Source organism: Protopterus annectens, chromosome 4.part1, assembly GCF_019279795.1.
Source record: "Protopterus annectens isolate FY-2018-M chromosome 4.part1, PAN1.0, whole genome shotgun sequence".
NCBI classification, from domain to species: Eukaryota; Metazoa; Chordata; order Ceratodontiformes; family Protopteridae; genus Protopterus; species Protopterus annectens.
Window position 1 is genome coordinate 121,238,358 of NC_056734.1, and position 25,966 is coordinate 121,264,323.

At 38.5% G+C, this 25,966-nt stretch overlaps 1 protein-coding gene across 1 annotated transcript in view; it reads left to right on the forward strand.

The window, feature by feature from the left end:
* The window catches only part of RBP1 (retinol binding protein 1), a 375,231-nt gene that overhangs the window by 185,751 nt on the left and 163,514 nt on the right, over positions 1-25,966 (forward strand). The window contains exon 2 of the mRNA XM_044070745.1: positions 24,219-24,397. Within this exon, the coding sequence (XP_043926680.1) occupies positions 24,219-24,397 (179 nt within the window). The remainder of the gene's footprint in view (positions 1-24,218; positions 24,398-25,966) is intronic.

Consider the following 25,966-nt stretch of genomic DNA (forward strand, 5'->3'; position numbering starts at 1 on the left):
TGCTGTGTTTTTGGCTTTGGAGAGGGCTGTTTTAACCTGAGTACCTGTGATTTCAGGGGCTGTACATTCTTCTGGTATACTTATGGGCTCTTTTGGGGGTGAGAAGGGGGTGAAGTTTGCACTGAACCTGTCTGCAAGGATGTTGGCGATATCAGTCGGTTCAGTGTATTTTGTGCCATTCTGCATTAACTCCGAGCAGATCTGAGCATTGCCACTTAGATTCTTGACATAGCTAAAGAATGCCTTGTGGTTATCTTTGGAGTCCTTGGCAATTTTTCTTTTGAAGCTCGTCTTGGATGATTTTATGAGGGATCATAGTATCTTGCTGATACTGATCAGGGTGTCTTACCTTCATGGGATTTTACTCTTTTATGTACTAGTTTCCTCCTTCTATTGTATCGCTTGTTTATGGCAGGGGTCCACCAGACTGGTTTCCTTTTCTTGGAGGAGTGAGTCTTGGTTTTGCTTGGGATAGCATGATCCATGTATTCTTGCAGGTGCCCGTAGAATGAATTAGTAAAGGATTTTGCAGCTTGGACAGCGTTATCCTTTAGCATGGGGGCTTTAAAACTTCCCACCTGGGTCTTAAGTAATGAGAAGTTTGCTTTTGAAAAGATTTTCACAGTGGTTTCCTTGTTCGGGGGTGGGGGCAGAATGTGGATATCCAAAGTGATTTGTTTATGGTCAGATCTAACCAGCGAGGGGTTGACCTCCGGTGTGGAACACCGGTTGCCCATGTTGGTGATGACCAGGTCCAAGATGTTGTCACCTCTGGTGGGAGTGTTGACCAGTTGATCTAGGGCATTTGATTTTATAAATTCTAGGAAATGTTGGGCAAGGGAGTTATTACTTGAGTAATTCTCCCAGTTAATGTTTGGGTAATTGAAATCACCCAATATTAGGGTGTTTGGTAAGACCTTTATGTTTCCCAGTGTTTCCAGAAATGCGGAATGGGGGTCCTGGGACATGGTGGGTGATCTGTAGCAAGCTACAATTTGAATTGCAGTTTTGCCCATTGTTAGTTGCACGTGGATGATCTCTGAAGCATCGTGCTGTGCCACTAACCTGGAGGTGTGGGTATCCCTGATGAATATGGATATGCCCATGCCTTTTGTATTTTGGTCCAGGTTCTGTGGCCGAAATGTATGGTATGAGTTGTAGCCTGGTAGTGCTGCGGTGCTCTCTGGAGCCTTAAACCAATTTTCTGTTACTGCACATATATCAATTTTCTCCATACTGAGGAGTGCCTCGAGTGCATGCATTTTGAGGTTTAGACTTCTGGCATTGAGTAGCATTATCCTCAGTTTTTTGTTACTTGTGCTATTTACGGCGGTGGGTTTGTCTTTTGAGCCTTGCCTAAAATAGTCACTATGGGGTGGCAAGAGCCTTGGCCAGTATTCAAAAGCATAAGGGTGACAGGTGAAAGCCTTCTCTAGTGAAGTAGCATGGCTTGTTGAGCATGTAATCCCAGGCAGACAGACCCAAACACCAGAAACTTAGCCAATTGTTGAAATTGAAAATGTTTTCTTCATACCGTGGTATCATTCTTGGTGACGGCAGGATGCTACTCAGGGTCATACCGGCCTGGGCTATGTGATCAGAGACCTCTTCCATGTCTCTTTTCATGTTGTCCAGGGAGGTATGGCACAGGTCATTCACACCAACATGGACAATGACAGAGTCATATTTGTACTTGTTCTGGATTGACCTGAGTGCTTGTGTTATGTGGTGGATCCTGGCACCCGACAGGCAGCTAACAGTAACCTTCTTCTTATTTAACCTAGTGAGTGGGACGTCAGTGTGCCTGACTATAGAGTCACCTATTACTAGTATGTTGGGTATGTTATTTTGCCTTAAGGGCTATGATTGTGTGGCACACTGGTTTTGTGAAGTATGTGTTTCATGATTTGTGTTTGGGGGTGGAGGTTGCTTGAACGTCTGCTTTGGAGGTCTCTGTTGTTTTTGCAGATTTTTATTTAGAGCCTCAGAGTATGTTTTCATGTATTTATGTGTGCTTTTTGCCGGTGCTGGTTTAATGGGTCTATGTGAGACTGGTGGTATGATGCAAGTATTTCCCTTCTCCTCTTGACTGTCTGATCCAGTCTTGGGTTGAGAGAGCTTAGCCTCCAGTTTGGCTGTATAATTGCAACTCTGGCATGTATTAGTGTTTGGTGATAGGAGGAGAAGGTTGTCTGTGTACATGATGCAGTTGTAACATTGCCTCAAAATGCCCAGATTCACCAACTGAACTGGAGAGTACACTTGAAACTGCCCTTTGGACATACCTGGATAGGTACAGTGAACTGTTTTACTGAATGGCTGGTAAGGTCTCTTCCTGTTTTAATATCCTGATTGTCTTTGCTCTCTTTCTTACTAATGTTCTATTTTCCATTATATTTGCACTCTTTCTTATCTCCTAATCTCAGAGTGTGGCTTCTGTGATAGTGAGGCTTTACTTTTCTACCCCCTCTTTACTGGTGCTGTTTAAACCAGACCACATAACTTCCTGCTCCATCCAGTATAAGACGCATGTGATCAGCCTTTGCCATGCCATTTTCTGCTAGGGTGATAGACAGCACCATGCATTTTGTACACTTCTCCTGCTGTCTTTCTACTAAGTCTCAGTTTTGATCTATAACTGGCTTACTCAATCAAAGACAGTGTGAGTGCAAGTGCATAACATTTGTTTGCTTTTCCCAGACTTTCTATTTCCCCACTTACATTCTTTTAGGAAAGGACTTGGAGAATGTGCAAGGGATAAATCTGTCATCTGCTTCATTCTTTGACTATGGTCTTCTGCTAAGACCTTATACAGTTTGCACTATTTCTTTAACATCATTAGGGCATCAGCTAGAGAGAGGGCATGAGTTTTGGGTATCTCAGGGCACATTAGTGGGCACAGCCCTTTCACCCCGTACACTTTTCGCCTATGGCATTCTATCTTGATTGTATTTTCTCTGCATCATTTCTACATGATCATTTAAGGTATATGCATCCTTCAGCCTATTATTTCACTGTGAAGTTTGTAAATGCAATTTTATAGCGAAGCCCTGCTTTCTTTGACATCTGCTATTTTCACCTCTTTTCCTTCATTATTTCTGTAAAGCCCTCCATAGTTACGGTGTTATGCATATTACTACAATCATTCTCATACTCTTCAGTCATACTCATTGCTTCAGGTCTTATTTCTGATCTTCCCCTACTATATATATTTTTTTTGCATCTCCCCTTCCCTAAGAAACAATTTTCTCTGTTGAGTAGCTTGTCTCCTCACAATTTCTTCCCCAAGAAACATTTTTTCTGTTAAAGGAAACCTGCACACACAGAATGAAAAACAAATCTTTATTTCATCATGTCTTGATGTTTCCTACATTTTAACAAAACTTTTGGACTCTATATATATTGCTAGATGTAATTCCAGAGTTTGCCCACATGGGGATTGGCATCTTGTTTTTTTAGTCAGCCTTTAGGTATCCAGCATTGCAGTCTTTGGCTTTAAAATATTACCTCATCGCCCCTAAGTTCCTGTTAATGCATTGTCTTTGCATGTGTTTTCACATATACTCTTCTTTCTTTTAGTCAGTCAGGTTTAATTACCATTTCTTGCTTTACAATGACTACTTAAACAGGGATAACTGCACAGAACAATATTCTCAGAACCTGTTACTTCTTTTTCTTTCTAAAACGGCCAATTTTTATTCTTTTGCTATGCCTGTGTTGCAGTCCTTAAAGGAAAACTCCACCCTAGAATTAAAAAAAAAATCTGCTTTTTTACTCTGTCTTTGTTTCCTGACCTATTTTAACACATCAAAATCACTCTAAGTACTTTATTTGTAATTTTAACCAGTTTTTCACAACATGGCTACCAATGGGGCTTGATGTATCAATGTGGTCTTGTTCTCCCTCAACCCTTTTTCTTTTCCATAATGCTTTGTATGACTCATGCCAGACATAAGGAAGAAACTTTGAATTCCCTTGCCATTGACATACAATAGGATTTGTGAGGGTCACTGTTATTTTCTTTACCTTCTGTAAAAGGACTACTTCTTTTCTGTCTCTAATCACCCTCGTTTATGTTTGGCTCAGACCTTGTTTTACACTATACTTAGAAGTTATCCAACTACAGCCAGAAGAGTAAATAAATTGCAGGACTTTGTTCAGGGTTTTCTTTTGTATTTCAAGAGGAATTGAGAGTCCCCTCCCCCTACACTACTTCAGAGGTGTTAAAGCTGTCACTGCATTGAGAGACCATTGCAGAATCAATTCATGTTCATGGTGTAAAATCACTCATACAGGTATTGTCAAGTCCTCAATGCTTTTAGCTTTAATATTGGTGCAATGCTGTCTTGTTCATTAATACCCGGCCAGCTGTATGCGTTCTAATAAAACTGCCAGTAGATTTCTCTAACCTCCAAATCGATCTTTCATGGCCCTCCCCTCGGGTCCATACAAATCTCATCAATAAACATGCCCTTGATTTGAATATGGATTCTCTCAAATCTAACTCGCAAATCTTCTCATATAATGACAATCCACCCCTGCACTCTGGTTTGTCATTATATGAGATTTGTGAGTTGGATTTAAGAAATTATTTTCAACTTCAATATAAATCTAGATGGAATAATTTGGAAGGGTAAAAGTTCCAGTTTCTGATTTTTAATTTAATTTCAGTCATGGTTCATAGTTTGTTTTTGTACTTTTTTGACGGGGGGGGGGGTGACGTGATCGGTGTAGGATTGACTGCTGTTAATCATGTGATCTTGAAGGGGTACTTCAAATTGGACAAAATTAAATTGAGAATTTATCTGATGAAGTTTTAACTTTGGTTAAGATGAAAGCACTAATCATTTTATTGTTATTTTATCGCCTTACATTGTGTAAAGTTTTTATTCTCAATTAAATATTCTAGTTTTTAGTCTCACTGCCAGGTGTTAATTTTTCATTATGTTTTAAATAAATATTTGACTTCATGGAAGTAATTATTTCTCAAATAAAACATGTAACCTATATACTTTCTAAGAAAAAGGCATAATCAAAGCAATATTGAATTGACATACTAAATGAAAACAAAAAACAAATGAATGCTGCTAAATAAATGTACTCAGGAAACAGGACACGCTTCTTGTTTCAAAAATAATTGTTTCCTGTTTCCTATATACATTCTGCCATTTTTTTTTTGTTTTAACTGATCAGAATAACACAATAAGATATATCAGTCATACACATTCACAAAGTGGCTATTTTTGATAAGAAGACACTCTGAATAAATTTGTTTGATCACAGTTAAAGTCATTTATATGACTTGACAGGGCTATAGCATGCATTGTTTTGTGTGTGTGTGTGTGTGTGTGTGTGTGTGTGTGTGTGTGTGTGTGTGTGTGTGTGTGTGTGTATGAGAGTGTGCATGCATGTGTGTGTGTGTCTGTGTGTGTGTGGATGTGAGAGTGTGTGTTAGAGAGATAGAAAGTCAGTGTAGCCTGAGAGGGAGCACTGTGTGTATCTGATGGTTAAAGACTGCAAAAACCACATTACTGTGGTCATTTTGTTCACTTGATCACAGTTAGACATCTGAGCTGTTCACAGTTAATAATGACTCTTTACTTAGTGGATAGGGAAGCAGGAAGTGTTTTATGGATGAAAATAACTGAAGCCAGACTAAAATACTCATTAAAGGTCCAGTGATGAAGAGCACCTCACATATGCTTTATTTCATTTCAAATTTAATTTATTTAAAGGAGAGATAGAGTAGTGATACTCATGGACCATATTCAACCAGGACATTCTCTAGCATAAAACAATCAAAATCAGCAGCACTAAGAGAAAATGTGGAAAACAAAGAATGCATGGATCCAAAGGTTAGAAGAATAATCTAAAATATAATACAGAGCATCAAATACCCAGAGCATCAAATACCCATTACTTGTTGAGGCATCGGATCTCACAGACTCCTGGCATAATTTTGCCATTCCCTCCAGATTACTCAAATTTCCCTCTGATGATGATGATAATGATTGTAATAATAATAATAATAATAATAATAATAATAATACACCTTGTTAACCAGGCAGGCCCACTGGGCACAGTCACTTTTTAGGCTTGACCTAGCAGTAATGCTTAAGCGATTTGTTCAATGACACACACAAGACAAATGAGAGTTAAGAGAATCAAATCCTGTAGCAGAAGATCTGCAGCTCACAGCCTTAACTCTGCACCAAAATGAGTCAAAACAATTTGCTTGATGTTATAAGTATGTATACCTCAGCTAATCTGCTTTCATTTTCCACAGCAGTATTCAGTGCTTACTGTACTTTAAAACAGTTATGGAAAATTATATGCACCAGATGTTTAAATAATTAATGGCAGGTGCTCCCTAATGCAAATCAAGATTATTTATTTGTATGCAAATACATAATCATGAAATAAAGTATATGGGTTTCAGAATATGATGACAAATTTAAATATCCATGTGAAGTCCATTGCTAATGGAAATGCCACATATGTTGATCAAAAGGTTAGAAATGTTTTAAAATGTACCATAAAACATATAAACACCCAATGCCTTCTAGGAAGCTAGTAGTTTCCAGACAGATTTTCAGGGGCATCCCTGAATTTTGCTTCAGACCTTTGCTCTATACATCCTTTACATTGGCAGTGATTCTTTAAAAAAAGGTGTGAGTTAGAGTAAAAAATATAATCCTTAAAGTTAATGACTAATTTTACTTCAAAAAAGTCATGTTAATGTATTGTCTATTATTCTCTGAGCAAGCTAAGTTTATTGTACCAGTATTAAATGTCATTGATTTAGGCCATTAGCCCATGATTGTTTGTTGCTTTATCCATGATTCTAGAACTGAGAGGTTGAGAGCTATGTGCTTCATTCCCAGAATAGTTTAGCTATTTCCTGCAACAAAACACATCTCCAGCAAAATCTATCTTACCTCGGGAAGGTATGGACATGACAAAAGACAAGACAGTAAAGCTGACATGGTTCCAGAATTAATGTTGCTGTAAGACAGAAAGCATTTTGTGTTTTTTTCTCTCTTTGCTTACTTTTACAAGTTATTTATAGCACTTTTATTGTCTGATGCATACTTTTCTAGATAGTTTCACTGTGTGTGAGGTATTAACTGGACATTTTCTACATTTGTTAAGCACCTGCTTGGGTTTGTCTGTTCTGATTTCCTGCCAAGGAGTGTATCATATAATGTATTTGTTTGCTGTTAAAAGCATTCTCTAGAGTCTCCTTGCTCCTTTATCTGTTTAAAACTTTCATTTAAAGGCTCACTGCTGCTTTTCTGCTGTGATAAACATTTCTGCAGTTTTTTTCTACCTAAGTAGTGTGGGTAGTTGTAGCATTGTCCATATTCAGGCTTGTGTTTTGGGCCTAGTTGTTTGTTTGTAGAGGCTGTGTGTCTGAGCACATGTTCCAGGCCATCTTAGTTTAGCCAAAGCCATTCTTGCATTTTAGTGAGAGGGGAGTGTTTATGGCCATTGGGTGATTGGGGTTACCTGGACTATGGCTTGGAGTAAGCACCTCATTGGTTCTTTCACGCTTTTTTTAAAGTTGTTTCAGGTTTCAACTTTCTGTAAATTAAGAAGTTAACTTGTGAGTGTTTCTGCCATTTCACACTGAGCTAATCGGATGAAGGGCCCTGAGTAAACCCTGATCTGTGATATATTACATTAAGTATCCTATTTTTTGCTTATTTTTACGAGTTATTCATAGCATTTTTATTGTCTGCTGCATACTGTTCTAGCTAGTTTCACTGTGTGTGAGGTATTAACTGGAAATTTTCTACATTTGTTGAGCACCTGTTTGGGTTTGTCCATTCTGTTTTTTGTCTCCCACCCTCTCTCCCTATTATTATCCTGTTCTTATACTTTGTGGCTGGCTTTACAGTTGCCCGCCCCCTAGTATAAATTTGATCTGGAACACTCCTCCCAGTTTAGTGTCATTACCTCATTCTACCTAATACAGGGAGAACATTTGAGAAGGCCAACCCACTTATTTCTCAACCTTGAGTTATCTTCTGCTGCTCCTTACTCCCTTTCCACTTTACAAAAAAAAAAAATCTAAGCTTGTTTCCTGCCTTTCCTGTAAGTAGTCTAGTCCAGCTACAGATTTGCTGAATGCAGGACTGTTTGTAAGCTTCTGAGACCCTGCTGCTTAGCTAGGGTTAAAATTTTCTTGGCACCATAAAGTCTGTTCTTCAAATTTTCCCTTAGAACTTACCAGTTTCTCAGATTTATCACTCAAATCTGTTTTTTTGAGCTCAGCACTTGTTCAGGACTCATTGTAATCACTAAATAAGCTACAAATTACTACAGCATTCAACTTTCCTCACTTGTCTAGAGGAAAGAAGTTTTTAGTACTTAATAAATAAGCACCTATCCAGGCATGTCTAAGGGTCAGCTCCTGCTGTTTTCTCCTGTCTACCTAATGAATCTGGGCATCTTGGGGCAATGCAGCAATTGCCTCATGTACACAGACAACCCTCTCTTCCTACTACTCAACACTACAACCTGTGAGAGATGCACTTATATAGGCAAACTGGAAGCAAAGCTCTCTTCACCCAAGACTGGACTAGACAGTCAAGAAGAGAGGGTAAACACTTGCACTACACCACACTCATCACATAGTCCCTCAAAATCTACACTACCAAAACACACACGTAGAAACACAAAACACAAAACACATACCTACATTCACGGAGGCTCTCAATAAAAATCTGCCCAAGCAACAGGGACGTCCAAAGCAGAAACGCAAGCAACCTCCACCCCCCAACACAACCCAAATGACACATAGCCCACAAACTCAGTGTGCCACTCAACCACAGCCCATAAGGCATAACAATGTACCCAGCACTCTAGTCATAGGTGACTCTATAGTCAGGCACACTGATGTTCCACTCACCAGGTTGAGCAAGAAGAAAGTTACTGTCAGCTGCCTATCGGGTGCCAGAATCCACCACAAAAAGCACACACTCAGGTCACTCCACAAGTACAAATATGACTCTGTCACTGTCCATGTTGGTGTGAATGACCTGAGACACACCTCCCTGGACTACATGAAAAGAGACATGAAGGAGCTGTCCGATCTTGTAGCCCAGTCAAGTATGACCCTAGCCCTGAGTACCATCCTGCTATCACCCAGAATGATACCACAGTACAAAGACAAAATGATTGACTTCAACAATTGGCTAGGCTACTGGTGTCATTCTAAGGGGATCCAGTATCTGTCTGCCTGGGATGACACGATTGACAGACAACGATGCTTTGCCAGAGATGGCCTGCACCTGTCACCCTTGGGATTCCTGGTACTGGCTAAGGCTCTTGCCACCCCTATAGTGCCTTTTTTTTTTTAGGCAAGGTTCAAATGACAAACTCACCACTATAACAGGTACAAGCAAGCAAAATCTGAGGGTAATGGTACTCAATGCTAGAAGTCTAAACCTCAAAATGCACTCACTCGAGACACTCTTGAAAATGGAGAACATCGACATCTGTGCAGTGACAGAGACCTGGTTCAAGGTTTCAGAGAGCACCCCTGCATTACCAGGCTATAATTCATACCACACCTTTCGGCCACCTAACCTGGACTGAAACGCTAAAGGCGGAGGCATGTCCATATTCATTTAGGATATCCACACCTCCAGGCTAGTTGCTCAGCATAATGCATCCAAAATTATCCAAGTGCAACTAACTCTGGGCAAGACCACAATCCAAAATGTAACTTGCTACAGATCTCCCACCATGCCCCAGGATTCCCACTCCTCATTTCTTGATACACTGGAAAATAATAGGGTACAATCTAACACCTTAATAATGGATGATTTAAACTACCCCACCATTAACTGGGAAAGCTACTCATGTACCAACACTTTTTCTCAACGTTTTCTGGAATTCATAAATTCCAATGCCTTGGATCAACTTATCCATCCCCCCCATCAGGGGCAGCAATATCCTAGGCCTGGTCATTACCAAGATGGGCAACTGGTGTTCCACACCAGAGGTCAATTCCTCGTTGGTCAGATCTGACCACAAGCTAATCATGCTAGACATCCACATCCAGCCCCCATACCCCGTTAAGGAAACCACCGTAAAAATATTCTCTAAAGCCAACTTCGTGCTTCTTAAGACAGAAGTGGCAAACTTCACGACACCCATGCAGACGGGCAATAGAGGTACAACTGCTGAATCCTACATAAATGCACTTTATAAGCATTTACATGAGTGCATGGATCATGCAATCCCTAACAGAACCAAGATGCTATCCTCCAAAAATAGGAAGCCAATCTGGTGGTCCCCTGCCATAAACAAACTCTACAACAGAAGAAAGAAACTGTTGCAAAAAGAGTAAAATCCCATGATTGGAGGAACTCCCTGGTCAGCCTCAGTAAAAAGCTGAGGTCCCTTATAAAATCCTCCAAAGCTAGTTATGAAAACAAAATTGCCACTGATTCTAAAGACAGTCACAAAGCATTCTATAGCTATGTCAAGAATCTCAATGGCAACACTCAGATCTTCTCTGAGTTACAGCACAATGGCACTAAATATACAGAACCAACTGATATTGCCAACAACATCTTTGTAGATAGTTTCACTGTTAACATTACCCCCTCTCACCCCCTAAAGGGCCCATCTCTATACCGGAAGAATGCAAAGTTCCTGTAATTACTACTACACAGGTAAAAACCACACTCTCCAAAGCCAAAAACACAGCATCCATGGGACCTGACAACATGTCAGGCTGCATTCTACATGAACTACAGAACACACTGGCATCCCACCTAAGTACCATGTTCAATCATAGCCTTACCTCAGGCTTTGTGCCCACTGAATGGCGCACAGCGATGGTTATACCATTCCACAGAGGGGGAGCCACCACGGACCCCAGGAATTATCGCCCCATTAGCCTGACGATCCTGGTCTGCAAGGCAATGGAATGTATCATCATGGAACTTATAAACAATGACATTGGTAATCTCATAACTCTGGACCCCACCCAGTTTGGGTTTGTAAAAGGTAGATCATGTCTCCTAAACCTGATAGACTTCTTTGAAGTGGTCACCAAAGCTGTAGATGAAGGTAAGGTGGTTCACACAGCCTATCTAGATCTCGCCAAGGCTTTCAACACCATCCCTCACTCTGGAATTATAGATAAACTCATTAACTTAGGTATAAATCCCTATGTCACAAGATGGGTTCCCAACTGGCTCACTGACAGAACCCACACTGTGAAAGTAGCAGACTCCAAATCTGACTTCAGACCAGTGACAAGTGGACTACCACAGGGTTCAGTCCTGGGTCCTCTCCTGTTTGGTATCTACTTCTCAGAAGTACAGGCTAACACAGAAGGTCTTTGGCTAATGAAGTTCGCAGATGACTGCAAACTAGGAGCCATAATCAAAACTTCTAATGATGTGGACATCCTACAAAAGGGCTTCACTGAGACAGATGCCTGGTGTCAAAGCCATGGCCTCAAATTCAATGCCAAAAAGTGCATTGTCATTCCTTTTGGTAAAAACTCTGTACCCATGAACTACCACATAGGCGGTAGTCTACTTAACACCAAAAGTGTGATAAGAGACCTTGGGGCACAGGTGGACAGTAGTCTCTCCTTTGATAATCACATTGCCACAGTAGTCAGGAAATCCTTCTGTGTGGCACACCTCATCACAAAAGGTTTCTTAACCAGGACAAACAAGGTAATTGTTCCCCTCTACACATCAGTCATTTGACCCATTATAGAGTACAATGCCCCTTTTGGTATGTAACTCACAGGACATCTACAACAACTAGAAAGGCCACAGAAATACCTCACCAAGAGGATTACTGGCCACAAACAGATGCCCTACACAGGCCGTCTCAAAAAACTCCAGCTTTACTCCATCGCATATCACCTATTCAGAGGCAAACTCTGCCTAACATATAAAGCTATGTCAAACCCAGAGCTGTTGGACATGCTCCACTTAAAGAAATCCCAATCTCTCTGAGCTACACGCTCTAGGGACCTAAACCTTGATACCACAATAAATAGAACACGCCGGAGGGATAGATTCCTGTCCCAGAGACTTCCCATACTCTGGAACAAACTACTTATCTATATCAGACAAAGCTCCTCATTAGCACTCTTCAAGAATAATCTTGATGATTGGATGGGAGATAGGAAATTTACCTCGGGGATCACTTCTGTGGCTCTGCTCGACAGGGGCACAGGAAAATAAGTTTCTTGGGTGGCGAAAGCCAGGGTACTTTGGCTTGGCTTATATAGGACCTAGGGCCAATAGCCTAGTACCTACCTATGAACCTATATATATTTTTAATCTGCCATGTGCCTTTTACTGAGCCCTATACTTGATGCACTATGAAAATAGCCAGCCGTCAGTAACACAGAGAAGGTCATCAGCTTACTCACTCTGTGGTTATTCATGGTTTTTGTATTTTTGAAGTACTGACATCAAAACAAATTAATTTTAAGCAGTTCAGTCATGAATCTCACTGTAACAGCTTCAGTTTTGTTTTTGCTTTGTTTTGTTTCTTTTTTCTTTTTCATGTGCCATCTGTATTTTCATTTTTCAATCTTTAGCATGAGATGAAGACATCACAACCACCAATATCTCTGAAACAGCAGCAAAACCTCTCAGAGAACTGGAAATTATGCTTTCAGTGTTTTAAATTCTGTTTCAGTATGATTAGAAGAAACTTGAAAAAATACAATGTGCTCTTTCATGTCACAAATGAGGAAGCACTCAAGGATTTTTTTATAAATTTAGACAAGAAAAGAAAGAAATAAAACTGCAGTTTGAAAAATGCACATTTAAGCCATTTATGAACCAAGAAGGAACTGACCATATATGACACATCGATTCATTTTTTTTATTGTGTCTGTTTACTGGGATGGTCCAAATGGGTCAAACAAGACCCATTTTCAGCAGAGGACCTTGAAGAAAAACTCCACACAGTAAATAACAAAAAAATAATGATAATTGTAAAAGCATTGTTTTTTTTTTTTTTACTAGAAATCAAAGCGTTTGTGAGTCAATATATACATATGTCACTGAACATACACACACATCACACGAATTTAGTACCATGGCTGATTCACTTACATGAACTGTGAGTTGAATCAGAAAATGATCATATAAAAGGAAGACTATTTAGAAAAGTATATTCTTTACTGCAAAAGCAACCGATGTATGTAGAATAAGTGAGCAGCCTATTAGAAGACCGAAGACGCATTCTTTCGAATGTATCTTGGTCGAACACAGAAGCCTGAAACGGCAAAATATTGAAGGGGCTTTTAAGTGAATTCTTTCCCTGGGAAAGAATTCGCTTGGCCACTTCGTTACTTTGCCATTTTCGGCACTGTAGTGCGGTCTCGGAGTTGGTATATTTAAGTAGGGGGGTGTGGGAGGTGAAGCACCCCACTTAATGTAATGTTTAAAGTGGTTTTTTTTGTTGTTGGAACAGCGATTTTTTTTTCCCTAAGGAAAAAAAATCACTGTTCTGACAGTTCAAAATTGTAAGCTTCCACTTACATAGGGTCGATTAATCACCGTTCACTTTTTTAAGCGTTCGGTGATCTAATTTAGACCTGAATAAGTGAACTGTCTGCACTGCATCTTTAAATTATGGCAGAGGAGTGAGCGGGTGAAATACAGTCTTTGCATGTGAATAAGATAAATTAAAGCCTACATTCACTAAAAGTAATACAAAATAAAAACAAATTTGCAGGTAGCCATATAGCAATAATGATGGCACATGGCAACAAATGAGCAGACAAAAACTGCAAGCTCTGGCAACAAACATGAAATGGTACACTGTATAGCATTACATCACATTTTTCAAGCTCTGTGGGGGCAATAACCATTTAACTAAAGTCTATAATCAAACAAAAGAAGTCTATAATAAAACAAAATAATACTGCAGGAAGATAAAATTTTATAGACAAGCTATTCTTGCAGTTAACACAAGGGATTAACACAATGAGTTGTTAATAAGCTGCTTCCTTTCACCCATGGTTTCATTCCATAAGCATCCTTTTTTTTCTACTCGATGATTTTGTGCAAATCTATCAGTGCTGTACCACAGTTAGTAGACAGATAGATAGAAAGATAGATAGATAAATAGATAGATATTTGTTGGTCTTATTCAAGTTCGTTTAGTGAATGTGAATGTAAAGCTTTTGATATAGTTTCTTACTCAGGCATAGTAGAAAAGCTAGATAAACTGGTAATAAACCCCTATGTCACCCACTGGATTACCAACTGGCTCACAGATAGGATGCAGATAATTAAAACAGGGGAAGTTACCTCCATAAAGAGACCAACACCAGTGGTGCCTCAGGGTTCTATGCTGGGACCTCGTCTGCTTGGCATCTACTTTTCTGAAGTAAACGCCAATACCAAAGGGCTCTGGCTGATTGTTTGCAGATGACTGCAAGCTAGGAGCAGTCATTAAATCTCAAAATGACTTAGTCATCCTGCAAGAAGGTTTGTTTCAAATAAATAACTGGTGTCAAAATCATGGTCTGAAACTAAATGCCAAAAAATTCATTATTGTATCCTTTGGCAAGTCATCTACCTCTGGGAACTACTACACTGACAATATATCCTTAAGAACTGATCCAGTTATTTGGGACTTGGGACCATATGTGGACAGTGACCTAACTTTTAACCAACATGTGTCTATTGTAAGAAAGGCTTTCTATATTGCACAGTTTATAAACAAAGGGATTATGTCTAGATCTGGGGATATCATTGATCCCCTTTATTCAGCCCTCGTTAGGCCAGGAACACCAACAGGGATACCTTACAAAAAGGATACAAGGCCTAAACAACATGTCCTACATGGAACGACTCAAAGCCCTTTCACTATACTTTGTATCCTACAGGCTGTTTAGAGGTGACCTGTGTCTGGCATGCAAGGCATCTTCTGACCGATTACTGATGGATTTACTTCACAGTCAAATGGCATCAGAAATTCTCAGTCTAGGGATCTAAACCTCTTCTGCAATATCAACAGAATAGCTTAGAGTGACAGGTATATTTTGCAAAGGATACTGTTGCTATGCAACAGAATCCCCATCCACAAAAGTTCATCCTTGTCCATTTCCAAATGCAACTTAGACTTATGGATGGGAAAAATAAAATGTACCCCAGGACTGCTCACTGTACTACTAATGGAGAGATGCAGCTTCTAAATGCTTTATCCCATGCATGGGTCCCCTCAAATTATCTATGCTATGATCCCTGTTATTCTCATTAGGAGAAATATATAATTATTCAGCATGGGATGGGTAAGGTCAATCTATAGCCAATTGGGATAGGTTATTTTGAGCACAAAAAGAGAAATTATCTAGTGTAAAATGGCCTGCAAGAGCAACTAGTCCAGTACTTACCCTCTGGACCTATGAACATATGAATAACAATGCATGATGCATGTCATCTGAGCATAGATAGTGATGGCCAGAATAATTGGGCACAAAAACTGCAAGCAGTAATTGAGGGCAAATGTGAATTTGAAAGTGAAAAGCTATGAATAAAGGGTAAAGCAGTTTCATTTAAATGAGACACTGTTTTTTGAGAATACCTCAAAGGCACAATTCATGTTTAATATGCTGTATTTCAAGAGTGTAAAAATCTGCATCCCTGTCATATGCTGGGTATATGCTCAAGACATTGGGTCAAGTGTGTCTAGACAGTGTTATGCAAATAAAGAATACATGCTAATGTTCTGGATATGACTGCAAAACAACTAAATATTCTAGATGTGTATGTATTATTTGCATGGTGAAGAGTATCTTTATAGTTCAGATGCAAAATGCTTTTCTTTCTACAGTAAAATGTGATGAATGCAATTAACATTCAGAGTCGGTAGGTTGGGGTTGGCATAGTGGTCAAGGTGTTTACCTCACAGTCACAAAGTACAGGGTTTGATTCTTACCTTTAAAAGGGCATTTGTCTAGGCTTAAAATGGCCTGTAAGGGCAGCTAGCCTAGTATTTACCTATGGACCTTTTCCTGTTCCTGTTCTAACATGATACTGAAGACATGCAAATTTGGGCTGCAAGACCTCCTTGTGAGAATGTAGGAAAGGGTCCACAGAACAGTAAAAGAGGCAGTTAGCTCAAATGTTTGAGTAATTTTCAATTCTATGCCTAAATGCATAACTCAGTGAAAGCTGTACAACACATTATTTTACAGACAAGCAACTCACTGCAGCAAACACATTTACTAAAATGGGCCTGTGATTAGCACTTTTTTTGCAAATATAAAAAGCAATAGTCACAGAATACAGAGTATGTTATGCAGGATAAAATGATGTTCTGGAGAAGTATTCTGATCTGCATAAAAGCCTGGATGTCTGCAGAGTGATTATCATATAAATATTGTGCCTGGGGTCATTCCTGTTATTCTTTTCCCTAGAAGGGCTCAATTGTACTTAAGGCTAGAAATGAACAAGAGCTAAAGTATATAAAGTTAATGGAGTCATAGTCTAAACAGATAGAACTAGATCACCAGTATGCTAAGAGTCACTATGCAGTACAGGGTCGGGATCCATTGATCCTTCAGATCTTAACAAATGGATCACAGGGAATATTATCTACTGTGAATTATTGGAAGGAGTTTTATTACAATTGTGCCAGCCAGATGGAGCCACCTCCAACAGAATCTATAATCAAAGAGTACAAGTCTATAATAAAATAAAATAACTACTGAAGCAAGATATTAAAATATTAGAAACAAGCTCTTCTTAAGCAGCACAGGGTCAGGAGATGTTTGACCCTTGAGATCTTAATAAATGGATCAATGGGGACCATTAACAACTTTGCATTATTGGGAGGAGTTTTACTACAATTGTGCTAGCCAACTGGATCCACATCCTACAGAATCTAAGATAGATTAGGCATCCATTATTTCAGACAAACGCTTACTACAGACATAAAAAGAAACTACAGTTGTACTTGTTTTGCAGAGAGTGGATCAATACGATCCCTTTGGCATAAATATTTCAGGCTGTACATTATTGCAGTACACATAAACTGTGCCCAGCAAAATAATCATTTGCAATTAACTGGAGATAACCATGTCTGTATACATGAAAATATATTTAATTTCATCTTTCTTTTTGCCCTAAACAGTGATACTGAAGTTGTTTCATTTTAAGTGTCGTCAAGTTTGAAGATTCAACTGTATGGTAAGAGTTTCTGCAATTTTTAAAAAGCTCTGCATCATGCTACTGATTATTTTCTGTAATGTTTGTATTAGTTTATGATATTTTGGACTCCTCTGTATTGTTGCAACTACCATAGTACCTGGGTGATGCCTGAAAATGGTCCAAGAACCAGCACATCTATCGGCTATCAGATAACTGAATGAAATAATACATAGTAGTGGTACAGCTGTAGCATTGTTACCTCACAGCAAGAGGTTCTCCTGTTCGATTCTTGGCTGGAGTGCCTTCTGTGTGGAGTCTGCATGTCCTCTCCACGGTCGAGTGGCCTCCAAAAGACATGCGTGAATGGGCGTGCCTTCGCTGAAGGTTGGGAGTCGGGCTGGCAACTCGGCACCATAAAAAGCAACTGCCAATCATTAGTGGACTAGAGTTCTGCTGTGGCGACCCCTAACCGGGAAAAGCCGAAAAGACAAACAAAGACAAACAAGTGATTATATGTAATACCAGATTTTTGACAGTATCTGATGCAATCCAAGGGTTTTGACAGGTCATGTTGGATGATTCACTGCTAAGCTTTACACTTCCAATATGGCTTTAGATCACTATAAATGCCAGAAGTTACTTTCTGGAATCTCATCAGCTCCTAAACTTTTCCAAAGGACAGTATCAACTTCAATAGAAGGGTTAGAAAAGGCAGTCAACATAATAGGCAAAATTCTAGTCTGTGGTACTACAACACAAAAATATGACAGATGGCTGATAAAGTTGTTTGGCAGACTGAGTCTAAAGTATAGAATTCTAAAACAAATGCCAGATATATGTCAATTCTTTGAAATACATGGGTCATGCTTTGACAAAAAAGATTCTTCAACCAGATGCTGACAGAGTTAGAAATATTGTGAAAAAATTAAACCTACTGACCTGCCATTACATCCTTCTTATGTGACCATTAAGTGCTGTACAGTGCCCGCCCAGAAACAGCCATGGGACCCTGCTTAGAGAAACGTGTTGTGTAGCCCTTACATGAATCTCACCTTATTCTAGTGAATAATAAATAGTTCTGTCTGTGTTAGAATTGTTAAATGGGATTGCCTTTGACATGTCCTCTTTCTTTTTAATCTTATGCACCAGCAGTCTGATACTTTGGAATCTGAGAGATGGTAAGGATACTCAACCTTAATGACAGTAAGATTAATTTACCTTTGAGGATGCATCCTTGTGCACTGAAGACTCTCTGTGAATACAAAATACATGATGAAACACACCACCACTTTATTCAGCTAGCACCTCCTACAGTACTACATTCCCTCTTTCAATAATGCAAACACTATTTTCTCATTTCTCTTAACTCTTCCTCACCTCAGCTTTCCCAACAGAAATCCCATCCACTCAACAGTCTCTTCTGATTCAGCTGGTCCTCCAAACTGCAGCTAACCTTTTATACTGCTTATCTTCATTAAATCTTCCTCACCTTATACTCAAACACCCACCCTTAGCATGCTTCTCATCCTTGTCTCCACTCCTCTTCTGCTTCTTCTACCCACACTTCTGTCCTCCTACCAAACTAAATTATCTCCCCTAAACTTCCCACCTACTCTCTCTCACCCTCTTAGATACTCAAAAATACACCACACTTTCTTAATGACATCCTCTCTATTTGAACCTTCTAAACCACTCCTACCCAAGATCAAATCAGTTCTCAACCCCACATACCCACTCAAAACTAGGCTTAAATACCACACATACATTTCTAAAATGCCTACACTTATACAGGTAACCAAAAGTTTATTCCTATCAGAAGACATTCACCCCAAACCAGGTCCCCTCTACTGTCCCTTTCTCACTACCACCTCCCCACCTCCACCTTCCCCTCACCCTAATGCCTCCTCCAAATACTTGACCATATACTCATTGAACATTCACAGCATTCTCAACAAAGTTAGTGAATTCCACTCATGGATTGCCCATGACTTATTAACTCTCTCCGAAACTTGGCTTAAACCACATATCACTACAATGAAATTCTTCCCCAAGATACAATATCTTCTGCTTGGACAGGTTACACAAAAAAGGAGGAGGCATAGTTATAATTCCTTCTGACCAACTTAACGTGTCCCCTTTGTCCATCCCACTCCCCAGTTCCACCCAGCTGTACTCTTAATAGTAAACTGTAAACTTAACAATCACACAAAACTTACTATTGCTGTATATATATGTACACACACACACACACACACACACACACAGATATATATATATATATATATATATATATATATATATATATATATATATATATATATATATATATATATATATATACACATCCCCATTCTTGAGCAGATTCTCTTCTGGATCACACATCGCATATCTTATGAAACCATAATCCTGACAGATGTCAACATTGAGTGGCAAACCCTGCACATTAACTTCTCTAATACCAGCATAAATCTCCATGGCTTCACTCAACTAACCTCAACCCCTACCCATTTTAACAAGCCAAACAATTCTAGCTCTATTCTGCACTGGATCCTAGTATCCAATCCAAACCTATTCCACAACCCAAAAACTTTACCTGATTCTGTAAGTGACCACCTTCCCACCTGCATTCTAAGATGCTGCCATCAACATTCTGGATCTCATAAATTCAAAGAGTGTCACAGCCTCTCTAACTTTGACCCTGAAGTGTTTAACAATAGACTCACCTCAATAAACTGGACCTTCCTCTTCCACCTACTCCTAGATGACACTGCACATAAATTCAACCACATTTTTCTAGGTATTCTTAACTCTCTAGCTCCTACTAGACAAATCTGAATAAAATCTCTCTTTGCTTCATGGCTTCGTCAAGCCACTCACTCTTTAATGCACAAGAGGGACAATGCTTGGAAAAACTGGCAAAGAACTAAATCCCCTACCCACCTCCAAGCCTACAAAGAATTCTGTAATCTCACTAAAAATCATGTAAATCATTATAAGAAAAACTTCTATGTAAAGCCTCAAACTAATCATCACAGCAATGCAAACATTTTCTGGAACACCATTAATAAGATTCTTCATCCTGGTAACCCCATTATACCTAATCCTTGCCCTAACAATTCTCCTATTGAAACAGTCACTATGCTAAACTTTTACTTCATCAACTCCATCAGCAAACTAACTTGGAATAATCACACTTCCAACAACTCTACCCCCCAGCCCTCCATCCATAAAAACACCTCCTCCCTCAAACCTGTTCCCACTGCATCATAGATAATATCTCTACTTAATAAACTAAAGCCTTGCTCTCCCACTGCTGATAATCCACCTCCCCCCTTCCTAAAGATTTCCACTAGCTTAATAACCTTCCCTGTCTCTATTCTGATCAACTGATCTATTCAAGAATCTACCATCTCCAGTATCTGGAAAAAATTCTTTAACATTCCAATCAACAAGGGAGGACACTTCACTGACCTCTCTAACTACAGGCCCATAGCTATCCTGTCCCCCTCTCTAAACATCTTGAAAAGTGTATATACATAAGCAGCTTCTCGATTATCTTCTTGAAGAAAATCTGCTCACTCCTTCCCAACATGGCTTCCGCACTAACCATAACACAACTACCACTCTAATTTCCTTCACACAAACTATTTCTCAAGCCAGACACAACAATAAACTTGTTTCCTGTCTATTTTTAGACTCCCCAAAGCCTTTGACACTATCTCTCATCCCAAACACTTTACCAAATTATCTCATCTTAGTCTCTCTTACTCCACTCTTACATGGCCTTCAAGCTACCTCTCTAACAGACAACAATCCATCAGATGACTCTCTTCCTTCTCTCCCTTCCTGCCTGTCAGCACAGATGTATCTCAGGGTTCCATTCTCAGACCACTGCTATTTAACATTTTCATTAACTGTCTGCAAACCTCCTTTTCTCACTCCTCTCTCATGCAGTGTGCAGATGATTCAACTATCATCTCCACCTCAGAAAATCTCTCTCGCCTCCACACTTTAACCCAAAAATCTTTTAACTCTGTCAAGAATTGGTTAACTGATAATCAACTCATACTTAATCCCAAGAAAACTAAAGTTCTCTTGTTCTTCCCAAAATCTCTTTCCCATCATAAATCTTTATTCACCATCACTTTGCTTGACAACACTATTATTAATGTTGAAGCACATACCAAGCTCCTGGATGCTATCATTGAATATCAACTTAAATTTGATTACTCCTTACCAATGACTCTAGACTCTCCCTGGCCTATGCCTACCTACCTCCCAGTCTACTCTAAGCCTCTCCAATCCTAACTAACCTACAATCCTCTTTAAAGTCTAAGCATGAACTCACTTATAATAAAGCCGCTAGATTCACTACAAACCAACCTTACAACTCTCATCACTGCCTTTCTCTTAAGTCTCTTTGCTGGCTTGAACTCGCCCATCAATTCTTACTTTGTCAACTGCTCCTTATTCACTCCATCGTTAACAAACCTACCTCCTGCCCTGCCATCTCTTCCCTCATCTCCTTATATACTGCTACACGTTCTTTCCAGACTCAGACCAATTCCTTTTGGATATCTACTAACCCAAAAAAACAATTGGCCAACATCAATATAGCTACTTGGTTGCCTTAGCTTGGAACAAACTCCCACAGTCCATCAGAACCATATCTAATACTCATAACTTCAAAAAAGCCTTAAAAGAATGCTACTTAACTGATGGATTTGCTCCAGCCAAACTCCAACCTAAATCTCTTACTGTTGTCATATTAATCTCTCTCAACATTCATCCTTTACCACATTTACTACTTTCGGCTTATCACTGTCTACTCTCACATGCCCTTTTTACACTGCCTATGTACTACTCTCATCTTCTCTACTTGGCTGTACTTCTGTTTCTCTATTTAGTACTACATTTGGAGATCTTTATGTGACTATAATAACCATCTTTGACTACATGTATCCTTTACTTCACTGCCTGAATATAATAACTCATGTTGCGATAATACTTAAGTACCTGTATTGCATTGTATTGTATTGTACTGTATTGTATTGTACTGCATTTTGAGATTTTGTTGATATCTACAGTTAGCTCTGTACTTGAGTACATACTTGTATTAGTAACTCTGTTGTGCATATCTGTTATACATTATCTTTCAATGTGTTCTGTATGAAGCTTTTCTCCCTGGGCCTCCGCTGAAAATGGGCTCATGCTCAGTCAGACATACGCAGTTAAAAAATGCCAAAATATATAAATAAATAAATCCATATATAATTTCTTCAGCTAGCAGCTTCAGGTGATACAGTTTTCCTTAATAAAAGACCTTAAGAGATGCCATCTCCTTAGTCCTGATTATTTTGAGTTGAGTGACCCATTCCATTTTTAATCCCTAATTATCATTCTAGAATTTCATATACAACTGTAGACATGCTGTGATTGGAGGAATAACACAGTAATACTGCATCTATTCCTTCACTAACAAACTTCTTATTTTTGCAGATGGAACAGATTCAGTCTCCACAGACAAGATCTCAATAATGTACAGCTACCACAGTAGCCATTACCGTCTTGTGTTGTGAATATGTTGTCTGACTGCTGAAAAAGGACATCAGATACATAAACTGTATCTAGACTGTAATACAGCCCAGATGATGTTATCCTACTGACAGGATAACTGATGTAAATATTAGATGTTACATAAATTGCTTTGTGCTTACCTGTCTGATAACACCAATGCAACTGCTGTACCTACTTTGCTCTAGAAAATGACTGATTAGTGTAATGTGGATCACTCAAATGATCAGTCACTAATTTATTATCTCCTACTGGTTTCATTAAGCACAGCTGTGACTAAGTGGTTACTCCCAAGTAAAATGCTTTAATCAAATTTTGATTACTGGTTTCACCAAAACAATTGCAGTTATTTCTAATGGCAAGTCTGCATTTGATGGAAAATATTTTGAATAACTGATAAGAAACCATAAAAGCAAGTACTAGTTTAGATATTTTTAAGAACAACCTGGACACTTATTATGAGAACAAGTGTTTTGGTACACTGGGAAGCTAGAAGGGCTTTAATGCCCTTGCTTGAAATATTTGTATGTATGGATATAACCACTCAGATCTATTGATATGATGTTGTATATATATCAGTATGTGATTATTTCTCATTTTACGTTTCATATCCTGAATTGCATTTCTATGTATGTGGCAGTGTACTCCTAATAATATGTAGCCTGTTATTAATTCTTTATCTCACCCAGGCAGTGCCTGCAAATGGTCAGTCATGATCAGTCACTACCCTGGTAAACAAATTAAAATAAAATAATAAATTCATTGAAAATAATGAAGTAGATAGATATGTGGACACGTATATGTGGGGTGCATGAGCACTAAGCTGTCTGATTATATGTTCCTTTGTCTGCAGTTTATGCTATATCAGCTTCAATGGTATATCTTCAAAAATACTTTGAGACATAAATGGGATCAATAGAATATTTCAAGTGCATAAAAATTATACTGACAATATTGTGCTATAAACTATTGTGCCAAAGTATTTATTTCAGGGACACTGATTTTTGATTTCCAAAAAAATTGAAATTCTATTTTCATGAGATGAAATCCAAGAATTACACCAGTAATTTTAAATGTAATTTCCAGTCATTATGGTGATTTAATTATAACTTTTATCTGTGTGAATATGTGTTGAAATTAAGTCAAAAACTGGAATTTGCATGTATTTTTCCTGGAAAAAAATAAAATTCATTGTCATTGCTTATTAGTGCATCCATCAAAGACTAGAATTACTTAAAACAGATTTTACAATTTACGAATAAAAATAGAACTTTTCTATATTGCCAGAAACTGTTTTACATTTCTTTTTTCAAGCCAAATATATCAAAAGGAATATTTTAAACTGATATTAGAAGAAAGTTAGAATTAACAGTGTAATGTGAAATAGTCCATTATCAAAGTTTTTTTACAACATTTTATTTTCAGACTAAAGATTTATTCTTTAACTAAATTTCTGAAAATATTATTACATTTCATTTGCAGATGTGAATATTGCTGTGAGGAAACTTGCCTCCTTCTTAAGGCCAGACAAAGAGATTATTCAGAATGGAAATCACATGGTGATTAAGACCTTGAGCTCCTTAAGAAACTATGTTATGGAATTTGATGTTGGAAGAGAGTTTCAAGAGGATTTATCCGGTGTTGATGATCGTAAATGCATGGTGAGAAACATTATTATATGTCACAGTTACTGTTGCAACAGATCTGGATCTGATTAGTAGACTACTGTGGCAGGAAATAGAAGAAAGCCTAATTCTGAATAAAGTGGTTTAGTTAACAAACCACATGAGAGGACTGAAAACCCTTTACCATCAAAAAACAATGAGGGTTATTTTACAGATCAATAGCTATACATGAAACAGTACACTCATTTCTATAAAATATTATTTTAATATTGTGTTTATATCTAATAATAAAATTGTTTCCTATTCATAGTTGCTGTAATTTTACAAACAACAGTATTAGTAAAATGCATATTTTATTTATTGATTTGTTTTGTAGTGGTCTAGAAAACACAACAATCCTTACCAGTTCCAGAAGGCAAAGGTTCTAGGCTGAATTTAGAAAATAAAATGAAAGCGGTATCAGTGGTGCAACAGGTAGCACGCTGATTGTGCTGTAGAAGTCTGTGTGTTCTTGGGCTGCTGCTCTCTTCACACCCCAGGCAGGAGGACTCCTGACAGTGCAGCATAAGAGGGGTGCTGCACCTCCAGAGTGTGTAATACTGTGGGATGAGACATTAAACTGAGGCCACATCTGCTTCAGTTTGTGGTAACTCAGGTGGACATAAAAGACCCCACAGTACCTATCAAAAAGAGCAAGGGAAGTTCTCTGATGCCCTTGCCAAATTTCCCCTAATAGAAGAAATGCATTTTCAGGTTTCCTCTAAAAACATGCTACCAGCATAGTGGAACTAACCCATTTAACAAAAGTTAAATGCAAAATAAATAATTTGGGACTAATTAATGCTCTGTAAGTACAGCTAGTGACTGAAATTTCTTCATCTCTATGTGTTAGTTATTCTAACTCTCCATAGCTCTGGTAAATACTCCTTAGCAAACTCCCTACACAGCTCATAAAGTAATAAGTTGCAAACAGTTTAATTTTTATATAGATGTTCTAGCTGACTAGACAAAAATCAGTACCCACTTCTCCTAAATAGTTTTATTTATTTGTTAATCACATATACCAACTTAGCACAACTGCCTGTTTCCAGGGGTGACCCGTGAACACTAGGTGATTAATTGAGCTGTACGCAGTCGCAAAATATGCAAATGGAAACTGATGGAATCAAACCCAGGACTAAATAATGAAGCTTACTACATCAGATAATGTTATTCCTCCACACTAAACTGTCAGAACAGTTACACTGAACTATGTTGTGATCAAACCCATAACCTTTGCTTTATTAGTAATATACATTCTGAATAGCCACCTATCTATTTTTCTGCACCAGAAGAAGCTGCAAGTATTACTAAGATACTTTTATTTCCTAATGACTTTTTTGGAATAAGTAAATGAGCCAGGATATTTGCATAAGATGCACAAACAACAGTTAAATTTACTTCAGTGTCATTGCTAATCCTTTATTGTGGTGCCAGCAATATTCATTCAAAAGGCTGCCATGAATACTGATTTGCTTAATTGTTTCAAATAAACTTTTCTTCCTGCAGACTCAAAGGTCATGTGCACAAATCCTTTTGGATAGATTAAATTATTATGCTCATGAA